At 38.8% G+C, this 19,213-nt stretch overlaps 1 protein-coding gene across 2 annotated transcripts in view; it reads right to left on the reverse strand.

Moving 5' to 3' along the window:
• ZFR (zinc finger RNA binding protein) overlaps nt 1-19,213 on the reverse strand; it is a 46,864-nt gene that overhangs the window by 21,210 nt on the left and 6,441 nt on the right. For both annotated transcript variants that reach the window (XR_014616910.1, XM_084224991.1), the window contains exons 3-7: nt 7,300-7,582; nt 5,763-5,907; nt 4,746-4,964; nt 3,329-3,579; nt 1,712-1,903 (exon numbers count right to left, since the gene is read on the reverse strand). Coding sequence is in view for 1 of the 2 variants with exons in the window: in XM_084224991.1 (XP_084081117.1) it covers nt 1,712-1,903; nt 3,329-3,579; nt 4,746-4,964; nt 5,763-5,907; nt 7,300-7,582 (1,090 nt within the window). In the remaining variant the exon portion in view is untranslated. The remainder of the gene's footprint in view (nt 1-1,711; nt 1,904-3,328; nt 3,580-4,745; nt 4,965-5,762; nt 5,908-7,299; nt 7,583-19,213) is intronic.

Genomic DNA, 19,213 nt, shown 5'->3' on the forward strand with positions numbered 1-19,213 from the left:
GTTCCAAACAATATTTGTAACTAAGAGTATTTAATTCAGATTAGGCAACACTGTGTCTTTTGATTGCTACATTTGAAGAGTCTTCAACTTGAATGACTTCACACATTATTTAGCCAAGCTGAAGAGCTTCCTTAGGCAAATGCCTTCCTTTTTTCCCCTTTTTTCCTTGTGTTTAGAAATAGTTAAGAAGGATTCAAGAGGTATTTCAGAGCGCTTTAGTATCTTATAGAAAAGAGGCAAATGCTTATTAGATTAATAAGCACAGGCCTTCTATAACATGTCTCTCATGGAATACTTCTTTTTGGCATCTGCTGATGACCATCTGAAAAAGCAACGCAAGTAATCCATATGAAAAAGAATATGCAAGATTAAAACTAAAGACTAAGTGTTGAAAACAGCAGTAAAAAAAATACAAACTTGTGAGACATGCCTTAAACGTGAACATGTACACAATCATGATATGCACACAACTGTCCAAATTAATTTCTTAGGCTTTTGTTCTTATTTTTTATGTTCCCTATCAGAATACTGACATATTAATGTCATACAATAGTATAAATTTAAACTCAAGCAACTGTTCAAAATTACTTTTTTCCAGTAGAATGCACACAGTTCTTTAATTACCACAGCAATGGTGTCCTTCGAGATACCATTTTCACACTGGTAAGAACCTAAACCCAGCAATGGCTTGTGACTATCACAAAGAGAAAACTATGCCCAAATATAAAAGGATAATATATGCTATACTCCATGTACCTATGGAGTTATGATATATATATGGCAAAACCAAAGAAAGTAATGGCTCAGTTTACTAACTGGACAAGTCCCTCTAAATTTTGATTTTTGCTCTCGGAGGAAGATTATTTTAAACACGCTATGAGATTTATTTATTTTAGTAGGTACAATGTTACTGATGCCTGTGTCCTGAGATGCAAAGAGCTATAAAAGCAGAGTATTAATACTGTATTTGTTAGTGGCATTAATCTTTCCAGAGTTAAGAGGAAAATCTGTAATTTCTAAACACACATTCTACCAACTTACTGTTGTACGGCCATGTTTAAAACACAGGTCACAGCATTTCACAGTGCAGCCTACAGTTTTTATTCCACGATGCCAACAAAAGAGCACCCAAACAATAAGAAAAACGTGTACCAGAAGTCTTCTAAACCTAGTCATTAAAAAGTCTACTACAGGACATTGTTCCTTGTGTCCAGAGGATAGTTTTCTTTGCAGGAACTATCAAAGAATGATGCCTGTTCTTTGCACTGGTTTAGCTTACAGTGTTTCAAAGTGCACTGAAAGGCTTACTGTCCCAGCCAGACAAGAATGATCTTGAGAACAGTTAGGGGGCACAAGCATAGTACCACATGTCCTCAGTGGTACCTTTCCCTCATCTCAATCCACACCTTCTTCCTATGATTTGGATGATATCCTAATATATTCTCTTTTCATTGATGCCATGGCAATATTTTTCCCCCTTTCTTTCCACAATGCCCTTCTAATACTGAGCCTAAAGACAAATGTGAAAGGAAAAGAAGAACTAAAATTTTTAAATAAAATAATTTATACTGTTTGCTGTATAAAATTTTTACTGTATAACAGTAAAAAATTATACTGTTTCTGCATATTTCTCTTTCTTTAAAATGAGAAAAAATTATGGGTACAAACATATATACTGACTTGCATGGTAAGAACAAGAGAAATCTCTTACTTTCTGATGCTTGGCTCCACGGATATGGGCAGCATAAGCATCTGCCCCGGTACAAGACACATCGCAGAGCTCACAGCGCAACTGATTCTGAGTTCCACGAGCAGAAGTACTGTTGTTGGTGGTGTTCTGGGAAGCTTTTAACGCTGCTTCTTTCTTTTTGTGTTTCTGGCCTTCTAAGTGTTCTTTGTAAGTCTGTTCAAATAAACAAAACACACAGTAAGCTGTCTTTGTAATGCTGGTTCATCATTCCTGTGAATACATGTAATACAGAACATGGCAGAAAACACATTTTACCTAGGAAGTAGGGATATTTTACCTAGGAAGTACTTCCTACACTAAACATTTCTGCGGTATGGCATGCATTAACAGGCCACTTCTAAGATCGGAAATTTTTCTTCTCCAGCATCAGGATCCCACACTTAGGTAAAACAATACATATTTTTCTCCTCTAACTTCTCAACTTCCCAATCAAGTAGTGGTCAACAGATATCACTACTGAAAACTTGACAGGACCAGAAACTCTGGTTTCCTGCACTGCATTCAATTATTCTTGATTTTCAGCTTTCCTCAAACTTTAAGTGTATCCAGATAAACAGAAAAATCAATTTAAAAGAAGGTAGTGCACAAATAAAGCTGTACTGAAAATGAAATGCAGAAGTTGTTATTAGTTCCTATATCAACACTGGCAATCTAGGGCAGACAAAGTAGGAAATAACAACAAGGTTACCTACAGAACTGTTTAGCCAGACTCAGACATAAATATTCTGCATGACTTTCTAGGCACTTTTACCTACTACGACACTAAACTGGGAAATTGGAATATAATGAAGAATAAATTTTCAGGTTTCCCATTCACAAAACTTTTGTAATTCCACAGCTTTCAAAACAGTATTTTCTAAGAAGTTCTCTATGCTAAAGAAACAAATCACATTCAAAGTTTCAAATAATTCTGAAGTCAGGTGACGCTCCTCTGTACAAACCCAGAGGGGTGTATCTTTATGTCTTCCAACAGGTACTCTTTCTATAATAGCGCACATTTTTATTTCACTATTCCTTTAGTACAAAGTATAGAATCAGGGCTAAAAATTTACAAATACTCTTGATTAGAGGGATGGAGCACGCCTCCTATGAGGAAAGGCTAAGACAATTTGATTTGTTCAGCCTGGAAAAGGCTGACCTAACTCAGCGACCTAACTGGGACCTTCCAGTATGTAAAGAAAGTTTGTAAGAAAGATGGAGAGAGACTTTTTACAAAAGCATGGAGTGACAGGACAAGAGGCAATGGTTTCAAACTGAAAGGAAGTAGGTTTAGGTATTAAGAAGGAATTCTTTACGGTGAGGGTGATGATGCACTGGCACAGCTGCCCAGAAAGGCTGTGGGTGACCCATGCCTGGAAGTGCATAAGGCCACGCTGGATGGGGCTCTGAGCAACCTGCTCTGGTGAAGGTGTCTCTGCCTACAGCACAGAGCTTATACCAGATGATCTTCAAGGTCCTTTCCAACCCAGGCCATTCTAAAATTCTATGACTCTTAAGAGGGTAAGGTTTTTAGCTAAAGAAATTATGAATAAAGTATAGTAGAATAAAGCACAGTAGAATAATACATAATACAGATACCTGTGGTCCAGCACAGCTGATCTTGCAAACGTCACAATAGTGGATCTGGGGTGGTTTGGGAGGCTGTTTTGGTTTCAGTTGCTTATTTTGGAATGGTGCCTTTTTAGTAAAGGTGGTCCCTGTCCAAGCAGCTGTTGCAGCAGCAGCAGCAGCTGCCGCTGCCGCCTGTTTCTGTTGTTGCTGCTGCTGCTGTTGGTAATAGGACGATGCAGCTGAATACACTGCAGCTTCATAGCCAGAATAGGAGGTACCTGAAAAATTAAAATAAAAACAAATGTTACATCACCATATATAATGTATCAATTACATAATACACTAATTCAAATCATGTTGCATAACAGTTGAGGGGCAAGGCGAGATGTAAGTAATTCACTGAGATCTTATCAGGCAGTCTTGAATTTGGCTTCATGTTTCACAGTAGACAAGTATGCAGCCAACAATTGTGTGGGAATATATTAAATTCTAGACACATCTTTGCAGACACACAGTTAACTTAGATATAACAAAGCATCCCTAGAGAACATATGAAATTTCCTGGTACATCTGGTAAGATTGGGTATGATGGAACAAGAATTTTAATGAAAGATTTAGCAAAGGCCACATGAAGCAAGCAATCTTCTAGAATCTGATTTGCTGTTCACATTTCCAAATGGCAAGGACTGATAATATGGAGAGGAAGGAGAAAAAAATGAAGATAAAAGACAGAACATCTAGTGCTATTACATCCTATTTCAGTGATTTAAGTTGTTTTGGTATAGAGAAGATGTTTCACTCACTAAAACCTAGCTACATAGTCCCCGACTTCCAGCTGAGTAAATCAAGGAAACTAGGCTCTGTCTCAAGGAAGTATTAAAATCCCTTTTTAAGCAAAAAACAAAAGAAAACAAAAAGTTCAGGGTAGGTATAACATGCCAGTTAATTACCATCTATGGCTATGAAGTCACCATATCTTTATCTTTAACTATGTTTTGGATTCCTAATGGTTGAAAAAAGTCTTTCCAGCACACATTTCTCATTCCATTGTGGGTCAGGACAGCTGAAATTTGAAAGATTTATACTGAACTGTTCCTCCCTGTCTCTGTAACTGTATGCACCCTTCCCATTTCCTGGGAGTGTGGGGATGCATTTCGTTACATTTTGTATTCCTTGTTTTTCCCTTTTCACCTTACAATAAGTCACTGCTTGATAGCAATGTCAGCAATTTGTATATTCTCATATCTAACAAAACAGGTACATAAGACATCAAAACTATTTTGAAGACATCACAAAACATTTTGCCATTGTAATGACTGAACTGGTTGCTACCACTCAGCAGAATACGATGTAATCGAGCATGAAGTGCTAAACTTTTGAGCGTTGAAAGCCTCTTCTGCAGCAACTTCAAAAATCCCAGCAAGAAAACATGCAAAATTCTTACCAGAGTAAGTTACTGCTGTTGTACTGTACGTCGCACTCTGAGTATAGGAAGGAACAACAGTGGCTGCAGCAGCCACTGGCTGCACAGTCGAGGACACTGGATATATGGAAAATGTCGTTGTTGCTGGACTTGGGGTTGCAGGTTTTATAGCTGTCACTTGCCGTGTTTGCTGGGCTTGGGTGTACTGAGTTGCCCCTTGGCTATATCCTGCTTTTGGAGCTAATGAGGAGAGAAAATACAACCGTAGAAACATCGACATGTTTTAGTTGCGTGAAATGCAAACTATACTAAGGGAAAATTAAGGCATGCTTAACATGCTCGTGAGCAAATATGTAAGAAGGGGGGGGGGTTGTTTTCAGAGTTTTCTTTCATTTGTTTTGCTTTTTAGTGTTACTTTACTGTCATGGCTATGTATTGCATACCATGTACCTCAATCAAGTCACAGCTCACAGTAGTAAGCCTTTAATTTATTTATTTAACTGTGCTATCATGTTTTTAACATGATTTTAAACATGTTTTAAACAACCTTCTTATCTAACAGTTTTACTAGAATACTCCAAACGAACACACACCTAAACTTTCCTCTTAATTCTACATTAAAAAAACTAAGCAGGATTAATGCTTCGTAGCAATCATGATATGAATAATTAGAGAATTATATACATGAAGAACCTAGAGAATCAAAAGCGTATTTCTAATTGAGTTATCATCTGAACACAACACTGATTATCTCAACTACTTCAGCAAGGTTTATAGACAAATCAGGTAAACTTTGCCTACAAGTATGTTTCGAGTATATCTAGTAGCAGTCCAAAATTCAGAGGCAGCTACTTATGGAAATGTCACAAGTGTTGAAGTTCTAGGAAGAGAAAAACTTTCCACACAGTGACAGAGATTACGCGACAAAACTTAAAACAGAAAAAGGAGATAATGTGAAGGAGTCAAACAACTATTTCTAAGGCTTAAAGTAGTCGACCAGACTGTGAGTAATGAGAGCAGCTCAATCATGCCACCCACCTGTCTGGTAGTAGGACTCAGCCACGGAGGGCTGTGGCTGGGCAGCAGCAGCCACAGCTGCAGCAGTCGCGGTTGGCTGCTGATAATATTGTTTGCTGTCATACGCCACTGCTGGGGCGGTGGATCGAACGTAAGAGTAGGAATCCTAAGGATTCAAAACAGAGAAGCCATCTGTAAGTATATGGCTAGAGTAACAGAAATGATCAGCCGAGTCTTCTGGCCGACTCAAGCAGAATAAAAACTCCCCATCTACATGTACAGTATATACAAATAAATGCATTAGAGAAAATAAATTTTCTTTCATAGATACTTCAGGCCTGAAACAGCCCAAACTGCCTTTTACAGACTCAATACTGGAATTATCCTCATGCTTTTAATCCCTTCCTCTACCAAATTTTTTTTTTAAAGCATCTACTTGCAATAGTTTTTAATGACAGTATCAGATTCTATTTCTGTAAAATATTAGGAAAAAATCCATCACAGATCTCTACAAAACACGAATTTCTATAAGGCCCAATAAATTCTCAGCGGTAGAAACATAAGCTTGTATTGGCTTTAAAAATCTTAACATTAACAACATTTTTCTTGGTTGCATTTTTTAGAGTATGAAAGTAGTATTTTTAAAGCCTTCTTTACTTTTTGGTGTATTAGGGAAACGTAACTAGCCTTCAAAGGCAAGGCAAGTAGCTCATTTGATACCTTGACAACTCAGGAGATCTCTAATAAGCTTAGAAGGAGATGCCTGGAAGCCACAATATGCATGTACATACATTCTCCCATCCTCACCGTGTTTATGATAAAGCACAGAGTTGATAAAGTGAGGGCGAAGAAGGCATGACCTACTAGAGCTGAAATACACTAACATATTCAAATCCTTTTTAATTCCACGAAATACAACAACAAAATCTTTTTTTGTCCAACCTGTGTAAACAGGAATTATTTTATTTAGTTTAGGGGATTCTTTTTTTCCAAATGTATCTAATAACTGCCCTCATAATATATAACAAATTACAGAAACTGTACAAAAGAACTGAGAACATGCAGCCATAATATAGTCCTTTTAAACAAACCAAAACACTAATTAGAATCTAGATAATGCCCTGATAAGTTCAGAATTAAAAAGCTGAAGAACCATTGCAAGAAACATAGTATTTCAAGATGAAAGGGGACAGAGAGCAAAAGCCCTTTTTCAAGAGCCTGTATCCACAGATAGGCAGGGATCTCAAAAGAGGATATCCAAAAAACTACCTATAGGGTAGTTTATCTCCTAGGGCAATCTTCTGTCCTCACAGGCTTGGTACCAGACTCCAGTGGCACCCAGGAATCTGACAAAGGAACTATTTCTACCTCTACTGAAATATTTACTGGAACAGTCTTTCAGCTCCATGACCTAGTTTACTGCATACCAAACCAACATCTAAGCTAACAGAAGACAGTGCTTTCCTTTACAGCAGCAGTTGCACAAAATTACATTTTCTTTTCCAAACAGGCTTCCTCCTCTCAAATCACCTTTTAAAATCACACAGCAGGAACATACCTGGTAATTCTGTGTGGTGACGGGAGGTGGTGGTGGTGGAGCTTCTTGCTGGCGCTGCGTGTAGCCATAGTCTGTAGCTGTGTGTGCCGTGGGATAGCCGCCGTAGGCAGCAGCTGTGGCAGCAGCTGCCACAGCCACCGGGGCAGGCCTGGCCACCGCCACCGTGGCTGCGGCCGGGGCATAGGCTGCAGTGACCGTGTGCGCTGCCACCGGGGCCTGGTGCACGGTGTAGCTGGCAACTGTGGTTGGATGGGAATAGGCTACACCCGAAGCTGGCTGCTGGCTGTATTGGCAGAAGACAGTAAGTAATTAATCCAACGTACAAAGCTGATGCCTACACATTTCAAAATCCCAGATTTGATTAATACTTTTCCTGTTCTACAGACAGATCTGGAGCAGCCTTCTATCTGTGCACACTCTTATTTAATGGCTTTTATTAACCATCTTCCATCCTCATGAAAAAGGCTGTATCATTCCTTACTTTCTATGGATGAACACATAGAATATAAACACAGAATGTTAACACAGAGGAAGGGACATTAAAGATCATCTAGTCCCAACCTCCATGCCAACTCCTACTCAACCAGATCGCTCAAGGCCAATGCTGCCAGGGCTGGCACACCCACAACCTCCCTGGGCAATCTGTTCCAGCTGTCTTGCCACTTTCAGAGTAAGGAATGTCTTCCCAACACGGAACCTAAATGTCCCCTCTTTCAATTTGTACCCATCACTCCATGTTCTATCTCTACTCCATGTTCTATCACTTCCTGATATTTCATGTAGACGATTATTTACTTCATAAGGGAGGGTGTTTGTGTTGAGCTTTCTCTAAGCAGTGGAACACAAGTCTTTCATTCACAATGATGCAGTAATCCCAAACTGTTTGCTTTTCCAGACTGTCAAGTTTTAAATGCTTTAGTAGTTCTTCAGTAAAGTGACACACCTGTCAAATTAAGAAAAATGCTACTTTTGTGTGAGAGCTCCTTAGTAACCTATACTAACATGAAGTTTTTCATTACACTATATTCAAGCAATGAAATTTTAAAGACAGCCATGAAAATCAGCTTGGAACTGCTGCATTTACTTAGACACATATATCTGATAGGGGACTTCTCAAACAGATGGTTAGAATTTTAGGAGCTGGTCCCACTTGCCCAAGCAGAAGTCCACTGACGTAACACAAAGCATCACAAGTGCAGACAATCACATCAAGCAAGAAAACCACTACCAGAACTCTGGCAATCTTCCAGGCACCTGCTGAGACTAATCTGCCTCTCTAAAATTTGCAGGTAGGATGCTAATATGTAGCAATTTACTAAAAATCCACAAATACTAACAGCAGAAATAAAAATTGATTGCTTCAAAGGTTTAATTACTTGAACAGAAACTAGAATTACTGTCCTGTACTGACATAACTCTGCACAATGTGGTCCTATTCTGACGCATAACTGCGGACCATGATTAGAAGCTTGGAATAGTTATTTTGATTTTTAAGCAAATAAAGTGAAGTAGGTAAAATATCACTTTCTGGAATAATGACATCAAGTGGGGATAGAGTGACAATTATGATTATTTTGGCACATTTCCTAAACTGCTGTTGAACAATAGCTATATCTATACACTTTTAATTTCACATAAGACATTTCCACAACTGCTTAGTTTTCGGTTATTTTTTAAATTTATTTTTAGAAAACCTGATTTTTTCCTTTCAATTACAGCAGAACTTTAATAAATTAAAAAAACATACTCACACAGCCCCTGCCCCGCCCCCCCCAACCATTCTCACAGCAGAAACAGAGAAAATTTTACTACTGATGGACTTATATGCCTGGACTCCACTTTCTTCCCATCATATGTCCCTCACTGCTTAAAAGACTACTTGCATTCTATCCAATTTTACTTCAGTTGTGAGTTGTACATAAAACAATGTTTTATGTTATTTTCAATTATTAGCCTAAGAGCAAAATGAAAAGACCTAAACCACTTCGATGTACCTCACACTGCTGCTTGCAACTTCTCCTCCCTGATGTTCACAAGAAAATTTTGTTTACTTAACATGAGAAACTGGACTCCATCACAAAATCCAGGAAGACTGTTTCATTATGGTAGAAGTGAATGACAGTCTATAAAATTAGGCCTCATTATCTACATATCTAACAGTACATAAGTGTAAAATAGTCACAAAATTGGAGGTAATTATCATGGCCATATATATCTACTAAAATCACATTAAACTGAGTAAACAGACAGCAGACTCCTTAACTGACTGCAGCGGAACACATCAACAGTCTAATACAACCAACAAGGTACGTCTTGTTTCACACTTTTCCTACTCTTAGTCGTGCCTTCTCCTAAACACCAATCCTGGCTAAGCCATCTTATTCCGTCCCTGGTGCTAACTGTCAAGCCATTCAGTGCACTGATTTAACTCATTAATCTAGCAGAAAACAATGTGAGGGTTTCTTGTTGGAGTCAAATTCTAGCATGGCAGAAATGTTAAGAAAGACAGCAGCTTACAAAATAGGTCTGCTGAGAGTCAGAACCCATATTAGTTATATATATACAGGGAAACGGAGCAAAAAGGGAGGAGAAGACTTGTGCAGAAGCACTAGCATGGCTTTTCCACTTTTCATGAAACTATTTGTTACTGTAACAAAACAAGATACAGTGCTCACAACACACTACAAAGTAACAGTACCAGTCAATTAAGCAAAGAAAATGCTTTCGTACTCAGAATATGTGTGATTAAAGATACCTGATAGTTTTCAGTATTTAAAATTGTGAAGAGATTACAAACATTACCAGCAGAACTATTAACAGGATTATGGTACAGACAACTTAATTTCTCGTGCAACTAAGCAGCAAAATTCCTTGTTACGGCATAGAATTAACAGCCCAAATAATTAAGAGTTCTAAGGCCAATACAGGTTCTATGACCAAGTTTAATTTAGCAGATCTGTTCCCCTTGCTTCTGCAACATCACGCAGAGCTAGTGATTGAGTTTGCAAGACTGCAAGAAAAGTATTCTAGAACTGACTGCTTTTTCCTAAAAGTTGTGTTACGTTATTTAACAGAAATTAATGGTGACATCTCCTCTAAATTTGTGACATTCTTCTCTTCCATGGTCTGACTGAAAACCTTTAACATTAAGATGAGCAGACGTTTTAATGTAATTAATTTACATTAAAATGTCCTTGTGCCAACTTCTTTAATTAACTGACAAGAGTTCTTATCCTGGTTTGGTGATTAGCGCCTCATCACGTTTGCTGAGATGAACTTAGCTCCTCCTAGATTATTCTGCCAAACTCCCTATTCCACTCTTCCTTCGTCTGTGCACCTATCTTAATATTATCTGTTTTTCTTTGACTACAGATGGCAAGAACCTCATGCGTCATTTCATACGAAGTTTCAGCTGTGCCACCCACTCTACTCCAGACAACTGCTTTCTCTCCCGGCAGTCTAGCTTCCTCAGAGCAGATTCTTGTAAAGTTACCTGTGTGCTGACTCTATTTTTCTCACATCAAATAGCACAATATGCCACACTAGTAGAAATACTAAAGTCATAACCAATCCCTAGTGAACTCCACTGCAGTTACTGCTATTTGATAATAGTTCTTCTAATTCTACTAATCACCTCTACCAGCTCCTTCTCTACAATTTTACTAATCTCTACCCTAAGCAGTCATTTTTCATACTGCACTACATCAAGTATTTGTTCCTAGTCTTGATAAGTAAGTCTCCAAAAGATCTAGGCATGTCATCAAGTTATTAGAACACCAATGAAATACAGTATATCAGCTGAGCTACAGTAAAAAACCACACGCATATTCTTCATCCCTCAACACCATGGGGAAAAGCTGAATTTATACAAATTATTCTGTATGTTCTATGAGTTAAGAATACACCAATAGGTATGGCACGACTGCAGAGAAAGAAGCTAACTCATTGATGCAGCCAGTTCTCTTTGTAGATCAATTCTTCTCTTCCTCAAAATAAATTCTAATACCCCTTACTAGCATTTTTGAGTCCAAGCTCTCTTCTGCACTTCATTCAGTTTGCTTTATGAACTTGAAGGAATTTAAAACTCACAGAATAATTTAGGTTTAAACAAAGATTTGGATAAGAACTGTCCTTATCCAATGCTCAAAACACGGTTCATTTCAAAGCTAGAAGCTAGGGCCTTGTCTGGTCAGAGGCTGATCACCTACAAGAATGGAGACTCCAAGGCTGCTATAGACAACCCGTTCCGGTGTGTCATGGTTTAACCCCAGCTGGCAACTCAGCCCCACACAGCCACTTGCTCACTCCCCCACAGTGGAAGCAGGGAGAGAACTGGAGGAGTAAAAGTGAGAAAGCTTGTTAGTTGAGACAGACAGTTTAATATGAAAGACAAAGGCCACACACACAAGCAAAACAAAACAAGGATTTGGATAGGATGGATTAATGGGCCAAAGCCAATCATATGAGGCACAACAAGGCCAAGTGCTGGGTCCTGACCTTAGGTCACAACAACCCCAGGTGACATTACAGACCTGGGGAAGAATGGCTGGAAAGCTGCCCAGCGGGAAAGGTCTCGGGGGTGCTGGTCAACAGTGGCTGAACATGAGCCAGTGTGTGCCCAGGAGGTCAAGAACATCAATGGAATCCTGGCCTGTATCAGCAATGTGGCCAGCAGGAACAGAGCAGTGATTTCTTCTCTGTACTGAGGCACTGATGAGGTCACACCTTGAATCCTGTGTCCAGTTCTGGGCCCCAAACAAAACACTGAGGTGCAGCAATATGCCCAGAAAATATGAAGGTGTTCAGCCATCTCAGGAAAGTCAGGTTCCATCACAGAAAAACATTTACTTGGGAAGACAAATACCATCACTCTGAACACCACCTCCTTCCTCCTTCTCCCTCCAGTTTTATCACTGAGCATGATGCTACATAGTATGGAATGTCCCTTTGGTCAGTTGGGGTCAGCTGTCCTGGCTGTGCCCCCTTCCAACTTCTTGTGCACCATCAGGCCCCTCAGTGGTGGGTGAGGTGAGGAGCAGAAAAGGCCTTGCTTGACTCTCTGTGAGTACTGCTCAGCAATAAAGAACACATTCCTGTATTATCAACACTGTTTTCAGCACAAATCCAAAACACAGCCCAATATCAATTACTATGAAGAAAATTAACTCCACGCCAGCCAAAACCAGCACATGATGTTTGAGCATCCTGTCAAGATTTTTTTCCTCAGTTTATTAAAGCTCCAGTTTCAAAAGCAAATGAGCTCTAGACCAACACCTACAAAGGCAGATCCAATTTCTGACCACTCAATCCAATGCAACTTCCTATAACAATTATTGGAGTGTTTAAATTCACTTTCAGAATAAATCATTCTTTAATTTAGGAAGTTATGAGTAGCTTCCAATTGTACTCTGCAGTACTACTGTTATACCACATCTTCCACAGAAATTTTCATTCTATACCAATGTATTTTACTGATACCAGACCTGTATCTTTAGGTCTTTCTGACTGTAATAGAAATAATGCTTCTCTACACAGCTGACCTAATTTCTGTTTTCTGGGAACAATACACTCTTCCATGCCTATCTTCCTGTTCAGGTGTCTGTGTCACTGCATTTCCCTATCCCTATCCCCATCCAGAGCCAGTTTGCAATACACATGCTGCCCCCAGTTTTCTGCTCAATTCTGTAGGTTTATATTTCAGTCAACTACAGAAGGTCATTTGCAGAACCTTATCTAAAGTGTTTCATCTCTCCTTACCTGTTTTTAAACTTCCACATCTATAATACTATTTCCTCATCCTCTTTATTTCTTCTCTTCTTCCCAAACAAGGTCACCTCTATTCAGTAGTTTTACACCACAGTATATGCTTGTCCTCGTCTTTCACATTCTAACTGAATAACTCCAATAAAATGAGAGGTTAACTCTTTATTAGCAATACTGTATTACTGTGCACAAGTATTTTTTGTGAAACACCTTTGAATCAAATCTTTGAATAACATCTATCATAACTCCTACTGACACTAACAATGGGAAATAACAATCTTTCTGTTGCATTAGTATCAGCACAAGTGGCACATATTGTAAAATACCACTATGATATTAAACCTGCTAGATAAGACTGACTGCAGAGAGCTGTGACTATGTATATCTCTCCACAGTATGTTCCTCTAATTCCATGATAACCTAATTTTCTAGGGGTGGGGGTGAGGGACCATCCCATCTCTTAATCTTGCATAATTCATCCCAGAGCAAAGGCCAAAGCAAAACTGGCCTTATCCACATTGCTGTCTTGTGCACAAAATTCCTTTCATCAAATACAAGTACCTTTTCTCAAAGCAGGTGCACATTTTGCCCTGATACTTTTTAAGTTGGATATAAGAGTAATACGGTGGCTGTTTGCGTGGTATTGACATTGGATCTGGTTGTGTAAACCCAGAACTGTCAGTCTAAATAAAACAGTATTTTAAAATATATTTCTTGTTTGCAAAGTCTCCATTGCAATCACTGAGGCACCAAATAATTACGAAGATCTTCCTGCCCAATTCTACACGGCAAAATCAAATGAGCAACAGAACAGATTTTAAAAAAACAGTGTAATTCTAGGTAGATACTTAGTCTGGAAAACTTTACCCATTGGCCAACTTGTATTAAAACATCAGCAACAAAAAGTCTACACCCTACCCTGAGAACAAGCTCTCAAAACGGAAGGTGTTACCAATCACTACTCTGTATTTCTTATTAAATAACTAGATTTGTCATAATTCTGTTGCTAACTTCTAGTTCTCTTCTTAAAAAGCAGAATATTCAAGCAACAAGTAATAACCTTTTATGAACTGCCTAAAGACCTTCAGCAAGAACATTGTAGCAGTGCTTTTGATACAAAAAAAAAGAAACACCGACTTTCAAAGCAAAAAAAAAAAAAAGCGGGCAGCACACTTGCACACTTTAACAGTCAGAAGTTGTGGAGAGCTGAAATTGCTGGTCAACAGCAATTAATGAGGTACAGGTGTTCACTTGGCAAAACAATGTTCTTCAGCTCCACAACCACGAGTTTGTCTCACTTAAACAGCCATATAAGGTAGGTTTGCAAATAAGCAGCATTATTCCCCAAAAAAGCTTAGATATGAACTCGCTAGGTGGAATACAGGAGAACTTTTGTTAGTTACTTCCCAACAGCAACACTGAAAGAAGATCTGGATTTCCAAAGAATTACACAGTATTAAGGGCAAATCTGAAACAAAAATTGAATTCTCTTCTGCAGTACACTTATGGCAGGTCTTTTTTCATTTCCAGCTACTGCCCTTTTCTAGAAAAAAGTGTGGAGGTTTTTTTTTGTTTAAAACTAAATGGGAAGTAGAAAACTTTATGTATTTTTACATGTTAGCATTATATCAAAATGTTGTATTTTCTTTATATTGCTATCTATTTCACCGATGAATGAAGATTGTAAGATACTTTATTTTCCACACTAAGGTATTTGCTGAGTAAGTCATGCATTAAGAACCAGGACAATCCATCTATGGCAGTTACTGTCCGAGGAATAATACATTTTCAGGAAAAGGCAGCTTACTTCCAAATAAGATATATAGCACATAAAGGGTATGTATACAGGAAGCACAGAAAACGTTCCCTATAAGGCCTGCTTTTCATTACACTTGATTCATTTATTTGAAAAAAAAAGAAATTAATTGTTACTCATGTGCACATAACATGCTTTATCTTCAGCACACTGCTGCATTAACAAGAAACACATGCACACAAATGCTGCTCATATGCTCCTAAAAGCTCTGTTTATCTTGCTGAACACTAAAAACTCTCCTCCAAGAGGCAAAGAACATCCCTGATTTTTCAGTTTCAGTTTTCTGACGAGTGCTGTTTTGATAGACAGTTAGGAACTGGCCTAAAACAAAGTATGTCTCTACCCAAAATACAGTATTCCTCAGAAATTACAACTTTTAAAACATATTTCTTCCAGGGTTTGTTTTTTTTTATTTCCATGCACAACATTTAAGGTAAGTAAGTTCTAAAATAGTTTTTAAAATATGAGGATCTTGAATGAAACCTTCACTAATTAGCATGTATTTTTTGATTTGTACCTTTTAAGCACATTGGAACACATTAGCATTAAGGAACCATATTTGGTGAAATCTAAGTGCCAGGTTTCTCGAAGTTTCACAGATAAGTCTATTAATAGCAGAATAGCAAAAACACAGTTCTGCAGTTCTTTCAGGAACATGATGATTGAAACAAGTATGTTCTAGTTCTGTAAAAACTGCTAGAAGCAGTGTAATCTGCCACTGCTTCAGATCCTAACCTAGGAAGAGGCACTCCTGAATAACTGGTCAGATGACGTTTCAGATGTGCTAATGGAACATGGACAGAGCAAAACAAAACCAGAATTACAATTAACAAGGAAAAAAAAATGAGTTTTATTCTCCTAAACATACTGGACAATATACTGCATAAAATGGTGGAATGAAATATCACACTACAGTATGTTGTACTTTAGGAGTGACTTTGCCTCTGTATTTCTGGAGTCTGTCACCTACTACAGGCACAAAACTTTCAATATTTGAATAACTTCTTAGAACTTTAAGGAAAATGACTTTTTTCCTATTCTATGCAAATGTGCTACACCCTCATGAATTCTGCTAAATTTCAGCAGTAATACATTCTATGGTTTAACTACACAAAGCCTCAAAAAGACACGGTTTTGTAGCCATTTTGAGTTTTCCCTTCCCCTTCCTTGTTCTAAAAAATTGCTTGCATCATGCCATTACAAATGATTGATTACCACTAGATAGCTAAACCATATACTTATCAATAACTCACCTCAAAGATGAACAGTTTCATGTTTTCAAAACATCCTTTCTTTGATAATCTCTACATTTAGTCTCACAACCTGATTTAAATCTAATCAAATTCTGCCACTTTTTGTTCCCTGTATACGCTGCAGGTGTCTGTAACAGCGATGCAATATATGCTCTGTATCAACCTCTCTTTGCTTGACTACAGACAACAGTCCAATGTCCATACTGCTTTCTTTAAAATGTTCACTTTTTTCAAGTCTATTCAACAGCCTTGAATGGTAATATGAAAAACAAAAAGCTTTGTTTCGCCTCTAAGATTAATAGGTTACATCTGCTTAAAAAAGGAGGAACTACAAACATCATACCTGTCAAAATCACAGAATGGCAGAGTTTGGAAGGGACCTCTGGAGGTCATCAGGGGTCCAATCCCACTTAGGCAGCATCACCTACAGCCAAACACCCAGGACTATATCCAGACAGCTTCTGAGCATCTCTGAGGGTGGAGACTCCACAACTTACCTAGGCCTCATGCAAAAGGACTCAGTCATTCTTGTATTCAAAAAGTGCTTTATCACATTCAGAGGGAACCTCCTGTGCTCCACTTCATGCCTGTTGCCTCTGGTCCTTGCACTGGGCACCACTGAGAAAAAGCCTGACTCTGCCCTCTCTGCAGCCTTCCTTCAGGTATTTATACTTATTAAGATCCTCCTCACCCTCCTCCAGGCTGAACAGTCCCAGCTCTCCCAGACTTTTCTTATTAGAGAAATGCTGCAGACTCCTCAGCAGCTTTGGTGGGCCTCTTGGGCTCTCTCCAGTACATCCATATCTCTCCTGGGCTTTGTACTGAAGCCCATAAACAGACACAGGATTCCAGGTGTGGCCTCACTGGTACTGTCTAAGAGGGGAATGACCACCTCCCTCACCCACCTGGTAATACTTTATCTAATGCATCCCAGGATGCCATTCTCCTTCTTTGCTGCAAGGACCCACTGCTGGCTCACATTCAAGTCTAGTGTCCACCAGGAACCCCAGGTCCTCTTCCTTTCTTGCTGGGTGGCCCACAGCATATACTAGTGCACGGCGTTCTTCTTTCATACTGAACTTTGCACTTCCCCTTGTTGAACTTCCCGAGATTCTTGGCAGCCCTTCGCTCCAGATTTCTGAAGTCCCTCTGGATGTCACTGTAACCTTCTGGCATGTAAGTCACTTCTCATCATTTTCTGTCATGAGCAAGCTTGCTGAGAATACACTCGACCCTAACATCTGGACCATTAATGAAGATGTTAAACAGAAAAAATGCTGAAATTGGCAAGTTCTCCATAAAAGGAAGAAAACTTGACTAGTATGGAAAATTGTACTAAATTGTTAAAACATTCTGTATTTCCTGCCTTAAGCCACTACTTACATATGTAATGTAACTATGCTCTAAGCTACCACTGATGTATTTTAGTAACATGCAAAATTTCACACATAATTTAACACCGTTAATTTAACACAGTTAAGCCTATAACCACCAACCCATTCTGAGGACACAGCTATACCATTAACAGAAAATCTTCCTAAAGTGGTCAGTTCCTAAAGTCAAGCACCTGCTGTAAATTTCAACTAGCTGGCAGGCTTGCTCTCCTTAAAATGACAAAGGCTTCTTTCACTCAAGGCACCTTTCCCCCTCATTTATCACCTTCTCTGTCTCCCTATTATAGCCTATTACAATACTGACATACAATCCATGTTAACAAACCCAGAGCCACTTATTGCCTTTCTAATGTTGACATATCTCCTTTGAGAGTGGGACCTCACTGATTTGAAAAGAAGTCCATCAAAATCCTTTCACAAACAACAGTACCGGAGGCTTCTTGTGTACATTGAGCTAGAACAGCATATTTACCACAGCACTAAACACTAGCATTCATTGATCAAAAGAGAATCAGCTCCACACAGCTCTACCATATTCAGTGAAGTCTCTTCTGCTAATGTACGTGTCAGGACGTGATGGAACTCAAGAGAGCATGGGCATAAAGCACACAGAGCAAGCATTCTGAGTTTTTAGCTTCATCCTGCGGTAAAACTGATTATTTCACTGCTCCAGTCTAAGAGTACATCCTGTCTGCAGAAGAAGTTCTACCCACTGTTGTCCTCACCATCCTGTTGTCACCAACACAAGACTGAATTATGTTTAGTGATATCTTAAGCTTGGTCTGGTATGCCTGTGCAAATTACAGCCCTAACATCTCTGAAAGACTCAATCCTTTTTAAACCAGTTTCGAGACGAAGAAGAGTTAACTGGGGCAGAATTTTGAAGACAAAATTAATTAGAAATATTAGCAATTGTGAAAAGAACACCCCACCCCCAATCAATTCTCAACAGCCAACTCATCCATGCGTAGCAATTCACTTTCTTTTGTTGTTTTGCACCATTTGAATATGCTGTAACATGGTGCACTGCGTTTGAATTCCAAACCAGCTGTAATTGCAAGAGCTCACTTCCACATTGCTGCCTAGAAGATTGCATCTTAAGCTGGACTCACAGGCATTGTGGTCTGTTCTGAACTTGCAGTGCTAAAATTGCCTTTATCTGTGACAGCTCACCACACTCAGTAATATTCAAGCTGCTTGAAGGCAATTCAAAGTTAACAAATCATTCCTAACCACCCAAGCATCTCTCATCAGTGTTCTGTCTTGTTAGAGCAAGACACAGTAGGAATACCACCAAGATGAAACTCACAAAGCTTAAGAGATTCTTCACCTTTTTAACCAAGACCATAACACAAGATTAATTAAATGAAACTACCACATTTGCACACTTCTCTGTCCAAATGTTACTCAATGCTCCTATCTCTCCATCAGCATTTTAACCACCCAATTTGAGATTAAAAGCATAATTACACCTCTTTCCAGCACTGAACAAAGAATACTAATATTATTTCACATTGGAAAGACAAACCAATATTAGGGTGTTAACTTCAAACTGAGTAGTCACACAGTGGCTCTGGTGAGGTACGCAGCATGCATACACACACACAAAGAAGTCTAGTACCACCAAATTACACATTTATTTTAGGCTCCTAAACAGATGGATTAGTACAGTCACTGCAATAAGTAAC

This window comes from Fringilla coelebs (assembly GCF_963513975.1).
Source record: "Fringilla coelebs genome assembly, chromosome: Z".
Taxonomy (NCBI): domain Eukaryota; kingdom Metazoa; phylum Chordata; class Aves; order Passeriformes; family Fringillidae; genus Fringilla; species Fringilla coelebs.